Source organism: Denticeps clupeoides, chromosome 4, assembly GCF_900700375.1.
Source record: "Denticeps clupeoides chromosome 4, fDenClu1.1, whole genome shotgun sequence".
Taxonomy (NCBI): domain Eukaryota; kingdom Metazoa; phylum Chordata; class Actinopteri; order Clupeiformes; family Denticipitidae; genus Denticeps; species Denticeps clupeoides.
Window position 1 is genome coordinate 11,602,313 of NC_041710.1, and position 18,979 is coordinate 11,621,291.

An 18,979-nucleotide genomic window follows, 5' to 3' on the forward strand; every position below is an offset into this window, starting at 1 on the left:
GAAGATTAATTTCAACAGTAATATCAATGGAGCTGTTTATGTTTTTCAAATCTTATCTCTATTCATTACAATTTTAGCACTGAATAAGTTTATAAAATCATCACTACTATGATTATATTTGGTGATAGTATCCATGTTGGTCTTATTCCTGGTTAGTTTAGCTACTGGCTACTAAGAGCCTTCCTATAGTTAAGAAGGCCCTCCTTCCAAGCTATTTGGAATATGATCAATTTACTTCAGCACCAATTGCCTTTTAATTTCCATGTGATCTGCTTTAGATAATTTTTTTATCTCTGACTAATCTGGGTCATCCTCTTCTTTCTGTATTGTGACAATTTCTCTATTAAACTTGTGTTGTGAATATAGTATCAGATCAAAATAAACACTTGTGTCCACTAGGGCTGCAACAAGGAATCGATTAAATCGATACAAAACGATTACTAAAAGAGTTGGCAACGAATTTCCTAATCGATTCGTTGTGTCGCGCGACGCGGAGACTTTTGATTATTAAAAAAATAACTTTATTTGAGCGCGGAGTGGAGTGAACACACTCGGTCTCTCTTGCGCACAGATGCTAGCAGAGTTTGGCGCCTCATAGACAGCGTGGAGCAAAAATACAAAAAAAAACGAGCGGAGGTAGAGGACAGATACATGGCGGAGGCAGAGAAATCTGCGCGAAAATATGCAAAACCGACATGGCACGGGAGCACCACGGCAATGATCCAGCACCTGAAACGCGTGTTTGATGAGGAGGAAGGGAGTTCAGCAGCAGGATAAGTCACTACAGAATCCTACTTTTGTTCCGCTGTGAAGTGAGGAACGTAATGTCCCTGGTGCTGGTGTTTAACTCGCCACGTAGGAGAACTAGACGGGGACTTACAGCGCCACCTACAGGTGTGGAGGGGGCATGAAACAGCGTTCGGACTGTTCTCTGCGTCTCCGTGTGGACGATGGAGGGTGGTAGTAGCCTAGTGGGTAACACACTTGCCTATGAACCAGATCAAATCCCACCTACTACCATTGTGTCCCTGAGCAAGACACTTAACCCTAAGTTGCTCCAGGGGGACTGTCCGTGTAAGTACTGATTGTCGCTCTGGATAAGGTGCCCTTATTACACCTCGCACTGCACCTCGTATACTCCGAGCCTCCAGTACTGCTCGCCTGGTCCCTCCATCTCTGAAGGTAAAAGGAAAACATTCATCTAGACTCTTCTCTGTCTTGGCCCCTCGGTGGTGGAATGAACTTCCCCTCGAGGTCAGAACAGCTCAGTCACTGAGCACCTTCAAACGACAGCTCAAGACCTTCCTCTTTAAAGAATATTTAGATTAAATTGTAATTTTCTTGTTGTCGAACTTTGTGTACAGAATCTACAACAGAGTGAATAAAATAGATGTATTCATAGTTGGGGTCCTAGTGAACCGGAATTGTAAATGTAAATGTAAATAAGGGCGTCTGATAAATGCTGTAAATGTTTACCCGTCATCCAGCATGACAAGTTAGCGTTAGCTCGTTAATAACAGTAGTAAAGCAGGGGTTCTATAGTTATTTTGCATTAAAAGACTAAAGACTAGCCTTTTTTGGACCATTAATTTTTCAATCTGTTTTTTGTGAACGTCTGGCTCATAGATGAGTGTCTTATCATCTAGGCTACCACCCTCTACTCACTCCTAATGTCTAGTGGCTTTATGCTGTGTTATTTTGAAGCTGTATTTTGATTCAGCTGAGCATTTCCATCTTATACCTAAGTGAAAGGCATTCACCGTTAAGACCAGACTGTCAGAAGAACTTAATTAATTGTGTGTTTGTTGCTGTTCATCTGATTTTGGTATGCTAGAGACTGATTTGCTGAGAATGATGATTATTAGAAGAATCACATCTCTGCACCCAACTCCTGTCATTGTCTGCCTCAGGCAACTCTGCTCATTGTACCATGCTGTTCACTGTTTGTACCTGAAACTTTAGATATTGGTGAAAGTGATTAATTGTCACATGTGACACAGCACAGCACATGGTGCACACAGTGAAATCTGTCCTCTGCATTTAACACATCACCTGCAGTGGGCAGCCATGACAGGTGCCCAGGGAGCAGTGTATGGGGATGGTACCTTGCTAAAGGGGTCTTCAGTGTGGCGGTCTTCAGTGTAGCGGTTCAGTTGGCGATTTAGCATTTGAACCCACAACCTTCCGATTTATGGCTTTTGTGGCATTCCATAGCCGCTAGGCCATCACTGCCACCATTTGCCCGTTACATGCACAGATGCAGGCAAGCACGCTTTAGCTGATTGTGAGACATAGCCCAGAAACATATATAAGGACAGGGTCGTTGCTGGAATGTGTGTGACTTTGTGTGTGCTCATATTAACTAAATTAAAAGAAAGGGGTAGCACTGCTCATTAATCTTCACCACACTATTAAATCCTCAGGTTAAGCATGCGCTGCGGGCGCACACAGGGGTGAGGAGGTAAAGCTCTAAGTGAACATCAGCAGCAGCGAGGGGGTGACTCATCCCTGGCACAGCGCTCCAGCCGATGATGTCATAGAGTCACTGGCGAGGAGGACACGGTGAAGAACTTTTACAGCCATTAAAAGAAAAAGTTCTGCAAAGCTGCACGTCACTGCCGCCATCACGGGCATCATCTCTGCTTCGCCCTTCACAGTGGCAGAGATGACCCCAGAACGCCTGATTAACAACAATTTAAGATATTTCACTTCTAATTCCATCTGTTCACTTGATGGATTGAAACTCCAGTTTACAAATGTGGTAAGGTGGTAGTAGCCTAGTGGGTAAGACACTGGCCTGTGAACCAGAAGACCCGGGTTCAAATCCCACTTACTACCATTGTGTCCCTGAGCAAGACACTTAACCTTAAGTTGCTCCAGGGAGACTGTCCCTGTATTTACTGATTGTAAGTCGCTCTGGATAAGGGCGTCTGATAAATGCTGTAAATGTAATGTAATGTAAATATAACAAATGTAGTGAATGGGATTTTACATTTACATTTACAGCATTTATCAGACGCCCTTATCCAGAGCGACTTACAATCAGTAGTTACAGGGACAGTCCCCCCTGGAGCAACTTAGGGTTAAGTGTCTTGCTCAGGGTCTTCTGGTTCATAGGTGAGTGTGTTACCCACTCTGCTACTACCACCACATTGGTAGAATCCAGTTCTTTTCTAAATATGGTGCTGTGCAGCAACATTATTATTTGATGTCAGATATATTAACACTTGCAAATAATGCACACGTGTTCTCACAGTCTATATCTTTAAGGTGAACATTTTTTTGCCAGTCATTGTTTTTATATTTATCCAAGAAATAGTAATTTATGTATTTCAATGTATTTACATACTGCAAAAATATGAGTCTATTGTCTCAAAATATTGAGGTGTACTAGACTATGATTTGTGTTTGGTTTAGCCAGCTGTGATGAACATGATAGCACTAGATAGCTGATAAAGTCATTGTGAAACACTGCAGCAGAGCACACGGTGACACAACAAAATGTGTCCTCAGCTTTTAACCATCACCCTTAGTGAGCAGTGGGCAGCCATGACAGGCGCCCGGGGAGCAGTGAGTGGGGACGGTGCTTTGCTTAACGGCATCACAGTGGCACCTTGGCAGATCAGGATTCGAACCGGTAACCTTCTGGTTACGGAGTTGCTTCCTTAACCGCTAGGTCACCATTTATTTAGAGTGATTCTGCCAGAGGTGATCGAAAATGGTTTGTATCTTACATGTTTGATGTGTAGGTATATTTTACTTTGCTATGGAACCCTGTGCCAGAGCAGAGAGAGATGGAGGGAAATGTTTCCAGTTTAAGAAGTGCAGAGAAGTTGAAGTATCCGCTTGATGATGCAAACATGTGGAAACTTTTGTATGCATGTGTGTGCGCATGCGTGTGTTTTGCATGTGTTAATGTCACAGATATAAAATAGGAGCCGTTAAGCACCAATTCCACACTCACACATTTTGAGTGTAACACTGATATAATAACAATTTATTGGAATATTACAGTTCCTTTTCATTAAATGTCATTTATTTTTATGCAAATTATTGTGTCTTTCTCTCTCAGTGTGGGGAGCACGGTTCTCACAGGAGCCGGCGGACCAGACAGTGGTGTTGGGAGACAGGGTGGTGCTGTCCTGCGTGGTGTTTAACTACACCGGCATCGTGCAGTGGACCAAAGACGGCCTGGCCCTGGGCATTGGAGAGGACCTGAGGGGTAAGATGGGCAGCTGCACTCTCATTCAGCAATAAGCTTTTCTCATAAATAATATGTGACAGCGGAGGTGTTTATTGCCAATCTACAAAACACACACTTTGCCACACAGATGCACTACAAGTGTTATGAAGGTCAGCTGGTTCTCTCACTCACTTTTAAGATGGAGGGCACTACTGCAGTGCAACACCAGGCTAATATCTTAATTTCCCTGCCGCCATCCTCTCTTCCCTCCATCCCTCGCTCCCATGGCTCCCTTTCATCCCACCCCTCTTTCCCTCTGCTGCGTCGCTTATCATGCTCTTTGTTTCTGTGACATCCCCGCAATTGATTAATGCTGCTGCTTTGAATACATGCACACAAACACACACACACATGCACAGGTTGAGCGTGTCAGCTCTGATAGGCTGAACTGAGGATGATGTAATCTGTGCCAATACTTTTGTCTCCCCACCGACTGGAGATCGATGATGTCATATGAGCAAGCGCTACCTGAATTCCAATGTGCTGTGATGCTGCCCTCTGCTGGGCGTGGCGCTGCTGTGTCCAGATGAAGCTCTTTGTTCTCTAAGTAGCCCTCATACGTTAAATGCTAAACTGTATTAAACACTGTCTGCTGCTGTGCGTGATCGACAAACACTCACATGATTTTAACAAGCAATCGGGATCATGTAGTGTGTTTTTAAAAAGATAGTATTGTTTTATTGCAGTGTATTGTATTGTAGGACATGTGTGAGGGTATTTCTGAAATTTGTCTTAGTGTGACCACAGTGCATGTGTGTATGTTCTTTCTTGCAGTGTATCTTTTGTGTGTATATGTTTGTTCCTGTTGTACCCTGGCCTTAGTACAACAGTCAGTTTCTGTTAGTACTGTAATTATGTGTTATGTCTATGGTGTGCATTGTGTGTGTGCTGTTGTAGTATATACTGCATGAATAAAAGGAAGGTATTTAATTACTATGTGGGGCTGTTCATGGTACATTTTCAGCATTTATCCATAGCATCTTACAATCAGTAGCTAAGGGACAGTCCCCCTGGAGACAAGAGACTTAACCACAGGGTTCATGGGCAAGTGTGTTACCCACTAGGCTACTACCACCCACACCATAGACAGAGTTTTTGTCTATTTTCATTTATTGCACTGTCCATAGTGTCAACACAACAAGGAAATTGTTCATTTTTGTGGTCCTTAAGTGTCCATTAATTAAGATATTGTATGGAGTGTTGCATCTGTGCAGAAAGTGTGTGTTTGTGTGTGTGTGTGTGTGTGTGTGTGTGTGTGTGTGTGTGTGTAACTCTCATTGTGTGTGTCTGTTGCAGCGTGGCCACGGTACCGTGTACTGCGTGTGGTGGAGGTTGGCCAGTATAATCTGGAGATCTCCTCAGCTGAACTATCAGATGATTCTTTGTATGAGTGCCAGGCCACTGAGGCTGCCTTGCGCTCCAGGAGAGCCAAACTCAACGTGCTCAGTAAGTGTGTGTGTGTGTGTGTGTGTGTGTGTGTGTGTGTGTGTGTATGCCATGCCAAGGTCTGATTGATGACATTTGGAGAATGCTGGTTGTATTGTGCATGTTGCTGTTTAAGCACTGAACTGATTTGCTATATCAATCAATATATGAATCAATACTCAGTGGTCGGTGCATATTAATTTAAATATATGTCAGATGGTGGTTAAGTTTCAAGCTGGCCTGTTAGAAGCCTGTAGGCTTAATGTAGTAGATGAATAACGTTTCACCAAAACGTCGTATGCCAGTATTATACAAGTACATGCTGTGTATATGTGTGTGAGTAAAATGTAATCCTGGTGTCTCTCCAGTTCCTCCAGAGGACCCAGTAATAGACGGAGGTCCCGAAATCTTGTTGCTGGCAGAAATGGCCTACAACCTCAGCTGTGTGACCAGAGCAGCCAAACCAGCCGCCATCATACAGTGGACCAGAGATGGAGTCTTGCTGGAGGGGGCCTACAGCACCACGGTTAGCAGATTTCACATCCTAAAAATACCGTTAAATGGAACTGATTGTGAATAGTAAATGTGTTGTTAGGTGAATGAATGAACGAGAAATAATATTAAACATTGTTAAAATCCACAAAGCAAGACACCATATGAAGTAAGAGACCGGAGTCTGCTACTACTGAGGTCCATAGTGTGCCAGTGCTCTGCTGATTCAATAACTTCTACTGCCATTATTTTAAGTACAATATGGGTTATTGTGGCTGAGAAACTCCATGCAAGTCCACTGACAAGCTATACAGAATTAATGGACACAAAATCTAAAATAATCTTGTGGAAAGGCTAACTGAACAGAAGCTGAAATATGCAACAAAGCGAGCGCCAACTCTATGGTAAAGTGTATGTGTATGAATGCTATGTCATTAAGGTCCCTGGTGGTTTAATGGTGTAATAATACCTTTGTCCATGTAGTATGTCTTTTCAAAAATCACTCAGCTACACACATATGCACAGTGAGATAAGATGATTTGACCGAAACAGAGACAAAAGACATAGACAAAGTAGTGTCATTTCACAGATCTGGTGTGTGTGGTGTGGGAAAAAGCACTTGCACAGCGTCAGGAGCAGACTTCTTCTGTAATGTACTTACACACTATAAACTAGCATCATGTGTGTTTTTGATCCTCAGGAGCTGCTGTCAGACCGGAAGCGGGTGACCACAAGCAGCCTGCTTCCAATCACGCCTCTGGACACAGACACAGGGCGCAATTTAACCTGCATAACCTCCAATGCAGCCATACCCTCTGGAAAACACACCAGTGTCATACTCAATGTACACCGTGAGTTTTCTTTATTCACTCTCTCTCACTAGCCTCAATAGATTACTTCCATTAGTCTCACATTTGGAAGGATTGTGTGTGATTTAACTCGCCTCTCCATACACAGATAAACCTACGGTTACTCTGTCTATTGAACCTCGCTCTGTGCTGGAAGGAGAGAGGGTAACGTTCACTTGCCAAGCCTCTGCCAACCCACCGATTATGGGCTACAGGTGTGTGTGCTTGTTTTATTTATAGCTTAGTGAGGACCAAATTTCTTCACACTTAAAGTGCATCTGGAAAGTATTCAGTGTATCACTGTTTCCATTTTTTGTTTCTGTTACAGCCTTATTCCATTTTTATCAGACGACCTTATCCAGAGCGACTTACAATCAGTAGTTACAGGGACAGTCCTCCCTGGAGCAACTTAGGGTTAAGTGTCTTGCTCAGGGACACAATGGTAGTAAGCAAGATTTGAACCTGGGTCTTCTGGTTAATAGGCGAGTTAATAGGCCACTACCACCCTAGTTTAATTTTTTCCTCAGAATACTCACAAAACCCGTGATTACAATGTGAAAAAAGTTTGCTTGAGGTTTTGGCAAATTTATTAAAAATAATGAACTGAGAAATCACATGTACATAAGTATTCACAGCCTTTGCTCAATACTTTGTGAATCAATTACAGCCTGAAGTCTTTTTGAATTTGATGCCACAAGCTTGGCCAGCCTCTCACACTCCATGTGGCCTCTGGCTGAGCCACTCAAGGACATTCACAGAAGTCATCTTTCCTAGTTCCTGCAGCTGAACAAACATCTGCACTGCATGATGCTGCCACCACCATGCTTCATTGTAGGGATGGCATTTGCCTGGTGATGAGTGGTGCCTGATTTCTGCCTTTTGGCAAACTCCAGGTGGCTGCCATGTGCCTTGAACAAAAGGAGTGGCTTCCATCTGCCCACTCAACCATACAGGCCTGATTGGTGGATTGATGCAGAGATGGTTTTCTTTCTTGAAGATTCTCCTCTGTCTACAGAGGACCTCACGACCATTGGGCCCTTGGTCACTTCCCTGACTAAACCTTTACATCCAGTTACTCAGTTTAGGTGGCCAGCCTGCTCTAGGAAGAGTCCTGGTGGTTTCGAACGTTTTCCACTAAAGGATGTTTGAGACCACTGTGCTCATTGGGACATTCAAAGCAGCAGCAGAAATCTTTCCGTAACCTTCCCCTGATTTGTGCCTGGCGACAATCCTGTCTCAGAGGTCTACAGACAATTCCTTTGACTTCATGCTTGGTTTGTGCTCTGACATGAACTGTCAAGTGTGGGATCTTATATAGACAGGTAACATAACAAAATGTGGAAAAAGTGATTGTGAATACAAAAAGACTGTGAATACTTTCCAGATGCACTGTATAACACGGAACTTACATAAATACGTCAAAACAGACGTTTTCTTCCTGTGTGTGAATGACAGTGTGCTGTTTTTTTTCTTTTGTGTGTGTTTGTAGGTGGTCAAAAGGGGGAGTGCTGTTGGACTGGGCGAGGGACAGCGTGTTTGTCACATTGGTTGATCACTCGTACTTCACAGAGCCCGTCTCCTGTCAAGTGTTCAACGCAGTGGGCAGCACCAACGTCAGCATACTGGTTGACGTGCATTGTGAGTTGCCCCTCCATCCATCCGGTCGCCTGTCACTACACTAAGACACACAGGGAACACAAAGTCAGCTAAAGCAGAAACTTTAACATTTGACAAGACAAGAGATGACAGTTGGATGACTGCAGTACCTGAGCTCTTCAGCACAATCTCATACTGTTGAAGCAGTACTGACCCTTAAGTGAAATTCTTCCAGAATTTAAAGCCATTAGTAGAGGAATTAAAACTGAGCTGAGAGGGAGAATTACTCACATTAATACACTGTGATACATCTCTTTTCAAATATTTTAATATGTTCCCAGTTATTTTTATTCACAGTGTCACATCATAGGCTGGAAAGCATGATCAGAGGTGACAGTGTTTTATTGCAGAAGCTAAATCAAAAGTTTTCACAATTTTCTTGCAAGAACCACTATAACATGAAACTGTTAATAATTACAATAATAATATGAGATATTGGGACTGATGTGCAGTACAGTAAAAAATCTTGAGCCCTGTCTTCAAGGTGCTTTAGTAGACATAGTGCTTTAGGGCATGTTCACTAATGACACATAAAGTATTGTTTCAGGATTTACAGGAATACATTTCTCACAAACCCTAAACTCTAATTCTGGATGTTTTGAACCCGTTTTCATACATGGGTAAAAAATTCTATATGACAACAATGAGGCACTGTCCTGTCTCTTCCTCTTCCCTTCGTTTTCCTTTGCTTGTAAATCATCTCACTCTCTGTTAGTCATGTGGCCATACCCAACACCAAACCAAATGCTGATAAACTTTTAGAGCTTTAATTCAAGAATTCTGATTGGTGAATTTGTGAATGTCCTCTCTCTCTCTCTCTCTCTCTCTCTTTTTTTTCCTTTGACAAAGAACCTACAGAAAATGTGAAAAGGATTTCACAAAAAATACAATCTGTAGTTTTAAACCTCTTTTTTTTGGCATGTGGTCTCTCGTAAAATCCTCTAAAGTAAAATCCTCTAAAGTAGAGCTAAGCTGTAGTGTACTTTATTATCGTTCCAGTATCCGGTTTAGTATGGTGAACGTGTGTGGAGGGAAGCTGTGGGAGGTTCTGCCAACAGCCCGCAACAATATGAACTCTATTATCGTTTAGTGGGAGTCTCTGGAATGATGACTGAGACAGCGTTTTCCACCAACATTAACAAGTCATGACTTGATTGACTTTCTTTTTGGAACCTTGTTGCTGTCTCCCTCCTACTCAATTCCACACACTGCTGCGATGAGTGTAACAGGATAAAGAAGCTCAGCTCAGCTTATTTACACTTACACCTACTCTTTTCTTTTTTTCTCGCACAGTTGGTCCTATTCTGGTGGTTGAACCCAGACCAGTGACGGTAGATGTAGGTTCAGACGTGAGTCTGAACTGTAAATGGGCTGGGAATCCTCCGCTCACCCTCACCTGGACAAAGAAGGGCTCCAGCATGGTGAAAATCCTACATCTTTATCCTAAATACACACCATCAGCAAATTATGAGAAAACAGACAGAATGCTTTCTTATACCTTTCATTTCAGCTTTATTCTGTGTCTGTTCATTTTCAGGTTCTCAGTAATAATAACCAGTTGTACCTGAAGTCAGTGAGCCAGACAGATGCTGGTCAGTATGTGTGTAAAGCCATAGTACCCAGGATAGGGGTTGGAGAGACAGAGGTCTCACTTACAGTCAATGGTTAGTGCCTTTTTCTCTGTGAGTTCATAATAGTAATTTCGTGTTAACTGCGATGCCATATTGTGGTCCTGTGTTAGCATGCTGAAAATAAAGAAAACACATTGAATGAGAAGGTGTGTGCAAACTTTGGGCCTGTACTGTACTGTAGGTTTTCTCACTTCAAGAATGTCCATTTAAACGGTACAAATTACAATTTTATAGTTATTGTAGTGTAAAAAATCTATACTTGTTTTCTACTCTAGCCTTTGCGATGGCTGTAGCCAGAGGCAGCATTTTTTGTTGCCCACCTGTCCATCTGTCTGCCCTATTTCCTTTTAAAACAATATCTCAAGAACACTTTCTGAAAAATGCTTCTAACTAAAATTTGGACCAGCATGGTCAGAACTGTTATTTTTACATGTTGTTGTCGCAGAAGCATGGTAGTGCTGGCATGGCACTCCTGGTGCCAATATGGGCCCAGATTTATCTATCCTAAACATATGCGATAGAGAAACAAAATGTGAGATCCTGCTCCAATAACCCAATTTATCCCTTCAGTAGTTGGATCTGAAAAGTTAATGAGGACATGGAGCACTGCCTCAGTCAACCATGCCAGGGACCTTGACACAAATGATTGAGAAACGTGCCAGGTCACAGGCTGCTCTTTGCAATGACCCATCACCGGGGTGGACAGTTATCATCAGAATAGGTGATAAATGTTGCCAGGCAGATCTCAATAGCTTACACCAGTGAACTACATCCTCTATCTCTGGATCCATGCTGCCTCTCCCCATGTAAAGGAGGTTGGAATCATTACTCATGTTCCTTTCTACAGGATGGGATGTCTTGTTGTGATTAGTGACATAAGCAGCACATCTGGAAACCAAATATGTTTTAAATCTTGCATTAGCATTAGATTTAGTTAAACAATGCTAACAGTTGATTTAAGCCACATTGTAGTTCATACATTTTGTGATGGCAACTATTATGGCAATTAAGTGTTCTGTATGTATTTTGAGGTCTTGGATGTGAACCTTTCTGTTTGTGAATTTGACAGGATAATATTGCCGGACAGTGTCACCCTATCAAGAGGCGTCCTCATCCTGTGTGTGTGTGTGTGTGTGTGTGTGTGTGTGTGTGTGTGTGTGTGTGTGTGTGTGTGTGTGTGTGTGTGTGTGTGTGTGTTTTTTTTTTCAGGTCCCCCCATTATCTCCAGTGACTCTGTGCAGTATGCAATCAGGGGGGAGAAAGCCGAGATCAAGTGTTACATTGCCAGCACACCCCCTCCTGATAAAATTGTGAGTAGACCATACAGACATAAAAGTCTATCATTCTGCTTCTCTCTCTCTTACACACACACAAATTATTGAACATATTTTTTTAGCTACCCTGACAAAATTGGGGCATATTAATATGTATATCATAATTATGTTTAATATTATGTTAATAATACTAGATATAGTTACTTGTTACCTGTTACTTTACAATGGAAGTCAAGGGACACAACATTATATCACACTTTGGCCAACAAATAAGTACATGAGCAGAATCCAGCTGTACAGTCATGGCCAAAAGATTTGAGAATGATACAAATACTGTTTTTTACCGTGTTTGCTGCTTCCTTTTCTTTTATTGCAATTTGCATATACTCCAGAATGTTATGAAGATTGAACAGATGAATTGCAAAATCCCAACTTAATCCCAAAAAACATTTTCACTGCATTTCAGCACTGCCACAAAAGGACCTGCTGAGATAAATTCAGTGATCCTGAGATAATTTCAGTGAGAGTGTTGATGAACACAAGGCTGTAGATCATTCTGTCATTGGTGATTGAGTTAGAATAGCAGACTGGATGCTTTAAATCATTGGTGATGCTTGAAATCATTCGAAGACTAAAAAATGTATGTGGATACATCAAACACAATCAGAAGACACTCACAATCCTTCTGTAGTCTTGATATACAATAGACAAGACACTTGAAGTAGGCGTATAAAGTATACGTACAGGCATACACAATCAGGGTCAAAAGTAGATGGCAATTCATAACAAATATACACTGCTCAAAAAAAATTAAGGGAACACTTAAACAACACAATGCAACTCAAAGTCACTGAAGTCACTCATGCCAACAGTAAACCATCATGAGACCATTCATGTGAAAGGAGTGGGTTCCCTCACAATTTTTCCTAAGAACACAGCCATGAACAAAGAATGGTACCAAAACATCCTCTGACATCCAAGAGCAGTTTGGAGAACAGTAATGCCTTTTCAAGCATGGTGGAGCACCGTGCCATAAGGCCAAAACATTGAAATTTCTTTTAATTTTCTTTAATTTCTTAATTCAATTGAGAACTAGTGGTCAATCCACAAAAACCCACAAATACTGATAAACTCCAAGTACTGATTATGAAGGAATGGGTTGCTATCAGTCAGGATTTGGCCCAGAAGTTGATTGACAGCATGCCAGGGCAAATTGCAGAGGGCCAACAATGTTGACTCTTTTAATTGTCAAAAAAACATTGAAACATATAAAATTCTTGTAATTTTTTGAACAATAAAGTGAAGCTGTTTACAGTGTCTGAAGTGTTATAGGGTTAACTATCTAACCTCTTAAACCTCATAGAGTTTTCCTACAGACTTTATCCCAATAGACACAGAAAATTCCCTGACAAATTGACCACAAACGGACCACATGGCCCAGACTGGATTGGCTTAAAAATAAGCTAGATCTCCTGCACAACAGTTCATCAGGCCGATTCCATCGGCTGCAACCCTCACACACCAAACAGTTTTATAGATCTAAATAATGGCTCTCTGCAGTAGGAATAATGTTCCTGAAAGAGACCAGTGGGAAGTCTGTCTCAACAGGATACCACTGCTTCACCTGAACTACATGCTCAGCTTCTTCTTTTGTTTTATCTTTCAGGTTTTATCCATCCTGCCCCCTTTTACTCCATTAAACACCATTCTTCAGTTCCACTGTTCCCACAGTTTGTGTCCTTTTCACCTCTTTGGCCCTGTACTGTAGTTACCCTGTTAACACTTCACTCGATTCTGCTAACAGAGAGTGACAGTACAGGGACAAAGAAGTTAAAAGGACATGAACTGTGGGAACCAAAGAGGGAAAAGGGGAATGGTGTTTAATGGGATAAACTTGAGTACATGGATGGACTGTTACTATTGTTGGACAGAGAGAGGTGGGTAGAATAAGGGGTAGTGGAAGTGGAGAGAACAAAGTCCTGTAGGCTTCAGCTCTGATTAGCGTTCAGTGACGAAAGGGCCGAATGAAGACTGGCACTGACGAGATCTCAGCATGACCTCCTCCTCTGTCCCTCCTCTCTCTCTCCTGGTGTTCTTCATCATCTGCAGAAGCAACGGGCGGATAATGAGAGATGACATCACAATCTCACCCTCATGCAGGCATACAATATGGGCATTAAATATGGAGGGAGACTGAGAGGGCTTTCATGAGTTAAGGAGGGGTGGAAGAGAGGGAGTGAGTCTTTTGTTCCCCTTTTCACGCCTTTTTCCACCTCTCTCTCATTCACTTCAATTTCAGGCTAAAAGGCACTTAAGGCCAGTATGAGAGTCTGTGCATAGCTGAGAATGGTGTGTTTCATTTTTAATGTGATAACTGCCTGTGCAGACTTACAGGACAAAAACCTGTCAGGCTGAGCATGTTCACCTGTAGTCTGTGATGTGTGTGTGTGTGTGTGTGTGTCTTAATGTTGTCTTTGGTGTGTTTCTGTACAGGTATGGGCATGGAAGGAGAATGTGTGGGAGAAGGAGAGAGGAACCCTTCTTGAGCGTTACACGGTGGAGCAGAGTAAGGCAGTGGCTCAGGGCGGGGCTGTGCTCTCCACCCTTACCATCAACAATGTCATGGAGTCGGACTTCCACTCTCCATACAACTGTACGGCCTGGAACGCATTTGGCCCCGGGACCATGATCATCACACTGGAGGAAACTGGTAACTGAGCTGCTGAATACTGTACATGCAAACCCAAAACTACAACTATTATGTAGATACAACAAACACATTAAAAAGACACTCACAATCCTTCTGTAGTCTTGGTATATAATAGACAAGACACATTAAGTAGGTGTATAAAGTATACGTACAGGTGTAGTCACAGTCAGGGTCAAAAGTTAATGGGGAAGGAGCTCCAGCACAATAGGGCGTGGCCAGATATATACATTACATTTAATAGACCGATTCACAAGCATAAGGGAATAAAATTAAATGCCAATCCATGACTAATATACACTGCTGAAAAAAATTAAATCAAACTGTCCACCTAGGAAGTTGTGTAAATGGAAAAGACAACAGATGGAAATTATAGGCAATTAGCAAGACATTCCCAATAAAGGCGTGGTTCTGCAGGTGGTGACCACAGACCACATCTCAGTTCCTATGCTTTCTGGCCGATGTTTTGGTCACTTTTGAATGGTGGCTTAGGAAGTACAGCTCATTCAGGATGCCACATCACTGCCAGCTGTGGCTAGAGGGTTTGCTGAGGAGCACTGCTAGGAGCACAGGGCGGGGATGTTGTAGGCTTGTACTTACAGTCAAACACCAGGCAGCATGTTTGGCATTTGCCACTGGCACCCTGTGCTCTTCACACATGAAAGCAGGTTTACAGTGAACACATGTGACTGTCACGACCGTGAGCTGACGGGGGAGAGAAGCGCAGAGGCAGGACATTCTGGAAAAGGGAATTTATTCAGAAAACAAAAAAATAAATGCGGCACGGTGGCCGAAAACAGGGAATAACAGCGATTGCCAGAACTCAAAATACATACACATACACCGTTGCCAGGTCAAGTTCACGAAAATGTCGCCGCTGCAGAGGGCGGAGCCACAGGCTTTTAATAGCTGTCCGGATTGGGCACAGGTGATGTGTCCAGGTGCCGTCAATCCTGACAGTGACAGACATGACAGAATCTGGAGACGCCATTGAGAACCTTTGGCTGCCTGCAACATCCTCTTGCATAACCATTTTGGCAGTGGGTTTGTAATGGTGTTTGGTGGAGGCCCACATACTACTGAGCTAAAGTTGTATCATCCTGTAGTGTGTTTTTCCACTTAATTTAGAGTGTGACTCCAAATCCAGACCTGCATGGGTTGATAAATTTAGTGTCCATTGATCATTTTTCTGTGATTTTTTTTGTCAGCACATCCAAAGAACAAAGACAACTTATTTAATAAGAATATTTCATTAATTCAGATCTAGAGACCACACAGGGTGGTAGTAGCCTAGTGGGTAACACACTCGCCTATGAACCAGAAGACCCGGGTTCGAATCCCACTTACTACCATTGTGTCCCTGAGCAAGACACTTAACCCTAAGTTGCTCCAGGGAGACTGTCCCTGTAACTACTGGTTGTAAGTCGCTCTGGATAAGGGCGTCTGGTAAGTGCTGTAAATGTAGATGTTTTGTTTTTGTGTCCACTTTTATGTTTTTGAGCAGTGTTTTTTTATTAATTTATGACATGCTTAAAAAACATTAATCCACACAATAATGCACAGCATGATTTTCACCATAATCGTTTCAACAAACCATTCTCTCCATTGGATTATTAGAGCTGGTTCCTGTGGGGATTATTGCTGGTGGAACTGTTGGATCCTCCATCCTTCTGCTGCTCTTCCTGGTGGCCTTGGCCCTTTTTCTCTACCGGCAACGCAAAGGCAGTGAGTCAACAGTGGGATTGTGTGTGGTGTTTGGGGAGATTGATTCAAATTTCAACATAGAAAATGGCAACATTGGTGCCATTTTAATACATTTTTATTCAGTTCATTAAAATACAAATATAAAATTATACTAAAATAAAATATAAAATAAAAAAACATCATATGTTTCATATAATATCTGACTGCATCAAGTGACACATAGGAAAATACATCATTTATAGAGAATGTAATAATTGTGATTATGTTTCTATGTTTCTCATTCAACCCATTTTGCTTCCAGGTCGGCGTGGGGTCACTCTAAAGCCGGACATTAAGGTGGAAACTGTCAACAAGGAGACACACAGCTTAGAGGAAGAGCCTGTTAATGTCTCCACAGCTACACGGATGGTTAAGGCCATGTACTCTGTGAGTATAGCAATTCATGGCTGCCACACCAACCTATTCACACTGGCTGTAACACATTAACAACAATAACCATGCACAGCACCACATTCGCATTTCACCGAGAGAAGAGAAGTACAGAAGCGCAAAAAAGTATTTGGCAGCCACTGATTGTGCAAGTTGTTCCCCCTAAAAAGACGAGAGTGGTCTGTAATTTTCATCATGGATGCACTCCAACTGTGAGAGACAGTAAAAAAAAATTATGATTTTTAAAGAATTTATTTGTATATGGTGCAGCATGTACAATCAAGCAAGATTGTCTAGATTGTCTTAAATTTGCCAGAGTCCATCTGGATGATCCAGAGGAGGATTGGGAGAATGTCAGGTGGTCAAATAAGAACAAAATAGAACTCATGTTTGGAGGTAGAGGAATGCTGAGTCGCATCCCAAGAACACCATACCTACTATGAAGGATCCATATTTAGGAAAGGATGAATGGGGCGGCCATGTATTGTGAGATTTTGGGTGAAAATCTCCTTCCGTCAGTGAGAGCATTGAAGATCTTCCAGCATGACAATGATCCCAAACACACGGCCCGGGCAATGAAGGAGTGGCTATGTAAAAAGCATTACAAGGTTCTTGAATGGCCTAGCCAGTCTACAGACCTCAATCCAATAGAGAATCTGTGCCAAGCAACAGCCCCAAAACCCCAAAGATATACATGTAAGAATGGGCCAAAATTCCAGCTACAGTGTTTGAAAACCTGGTGAAGACCTACAAGAAACGTTTGACCTCATTGCCAACCAAAGTTACATAATAAAGCAATGAGGTGAACTTTTGCTATTGACCAAATGCTTGTTTTCTGCACTATTATACAAATAAATGTGATTTTCTGGGGATTTTTACATTCTGTCTCTCACATTTGAAGTGAACTTACAGACCCACAGAGTGGGAAAAAATATTTTAGCCCCACTGTACATGAAAAATGTGTCTCTGAATAAAAAACAGAGGAGGCCCAGATGTTTTCTTTTTATTTAGCAGATTACCAATAAAGCTCTCTGGAATTCTTTCTTAAAAAAAAAAAACATTCTAGAAGGATATTTATCACTGCTTAGTTCATTATAGAATTAACATAGAAAAAAGCTACCACACAAGATCTCAATTTGATTGCTAAATTGTGGTGGCAATTGTATTATTAATTGTGCCATACATGTTATTAATGTTATTAATGTTAATTTGATCAATTTATTTCCATTTAGACAATTCATAACATATTAATAATATTCCCCCATCCTCGTTTAACCAGTTATGCAGTGCAAATGAAGGGGTTCATTAGGGCTGAAAGAATCGCAGTTTGAATAAAGGGTATTTTATAAATCGCAATGACTGCAGTTTTGCAACCTCAGACCTTGCTCTATTGGTTAATGTCAGGGCTGTGGGGAATGTGGGAAGACACATTCGCAGACATGCTTGGTTGGCAGCAGACAGTCAGAGTGCTAGGGACTGGAGCATTGGTGACTGCCTGGGGCTTTGGGGAAGTAGGCAGAAGAAATGCAGCTGCAGCAATGGCACAGTGGGGGTGTGGCTTGCGTGGCGGTGATAGTGCCGATTGGTGCATGCACACAGCCGAATAAATAGAGAGTGGTCAGACGCTGCCAATCTGTTGTACATGGGAAATCTCTTTTCAGAAAGAGTTTGTACCATGAATCAATCCGTCTGAGGGGAAGTAAAACAAAATTCTGCCCTCTTCACGGTTCTTCTCAGCAGCTGCAATGCGCCTCTGCAGGTACGACAGGTGCCATGACAGTTAATCACGTAGAGATGTGTGATAGACAGTCAGGCTCACCAATCAGTGTCCCAAGTTAAAGTAATGCCCACTTAAACGCGAGCTCAACTCGTGAAAGGCTACTTAGAGCATTTTTCAATGTACCGTTATGTTATAATACACATAATAAATAACGGTTATGTTTTTAATACACATTATATAGTGAATACTGAACAAAATAAAAATTAAAAAACACAAATTAAATCGCAATCACAATCTGTCAAATAAATCACGTTTAAACTTTTTCGTAAAATCACAGTCTTGTCTCTGTTTTCCACTGCTGAATGTTCTTCACCAAATCCCTCTTTGCTCATGCCTTCATCACATTGTCTGTAAAAATTAACCATTTTTACTTCACAAAGCTTAAAAAGCTGATGCCGTGTTTTCCTCTTCCCTCTCCCTCTCTCCCTCCCTCTGTGTGTGTGTGTGTTTTGTGTGTTTTGTCGTTTGATGGTTTAGTTTCTTCCCTCTGTCTCCCTCTCTCCCTCCACTCAGCCTTTCAAAGACCACATGGAACTGAAGCAGGACCTGCGCAGCGACACACAAGAGACCAGAGAAGAGTATGAGTTGAAGGTACGCAAATACACACAATATTGTGAGAATCAATGAATATATATATTCGTGTGTGGTGTGTGTGTGTGTGTGTGTGTGTGTGTGTGTATATATATATATAAGTATTGTGTAATTACCTCTATTAGACTATTTCAATCCTAAATCTAATCCTACCATTAATGACCAAATGCAAAGGTTTTAAATATAAAACACAATAAAT

The 18,979-nt window shown here is 41.9% G+C and overlaps 1 protein-coding gene across 2 annotated transcripts in view; it reads left to right on the plus strand.

Annotated features, from left to right (window-relative positions):
• kirrel1b (kirre like nephrin family adhesion molecule 1b) overlaps positions 1-18,979 on the plus strand; it is a 38,191-nt gene that overhangs the window by 15,672 nt on the left and 3,540 nt on the right. Inside the window, exons 2-14 of one of the 2 annotated variants that reach the window (XM_028976169.1) lie at positions 4,073-4,222; positions 5,540-5,689; positions 6,037-6,194; positions 6,861-7,011; positions 7,118-7,223; positions 8,498-8,646; positions 9,958-10,085; positions 10,202-10,328; positions 11,505-11,605; positions 14,063-14,279; positions 15,894-16,001; positions 16,282-16,406; positions 18,667-18,780. In XM_028976169.1, coding sequence (XP_028832002.1) covers positions 4,073-4,222; positions 5,540-5,689; positions 6,037-6,194; positions 6,861-7,011; positions 7,118-7,223; positions 8,498-8,646; positions 9,958-10,085; positions 10,202-10,328; positions 11,505-11,605; positions 14,063-14,279; positions 15,894-16,001; positions 16,282-16,406; positions 18,667-18,780 — 1,784 coding nt within the window. The remainder of the gene's footprint in view (positions 1-4,072; positions 4,223-5,539; positions 5,690-6,036; positions 6,195-6,860; positions 7,012-7,117; positions 7,224-8,497; positions 8,647-9,957; positions 10,086-10,201; positions 10,329-11,504; positions 11,606-14,062; positions 14,280-15,893; positions 16,002-16,281; positions 16,407-18,666; positions 18,781-18,979) is intronic. The other variant, XM_028976170.1, reaches the window with a different exon arrangement.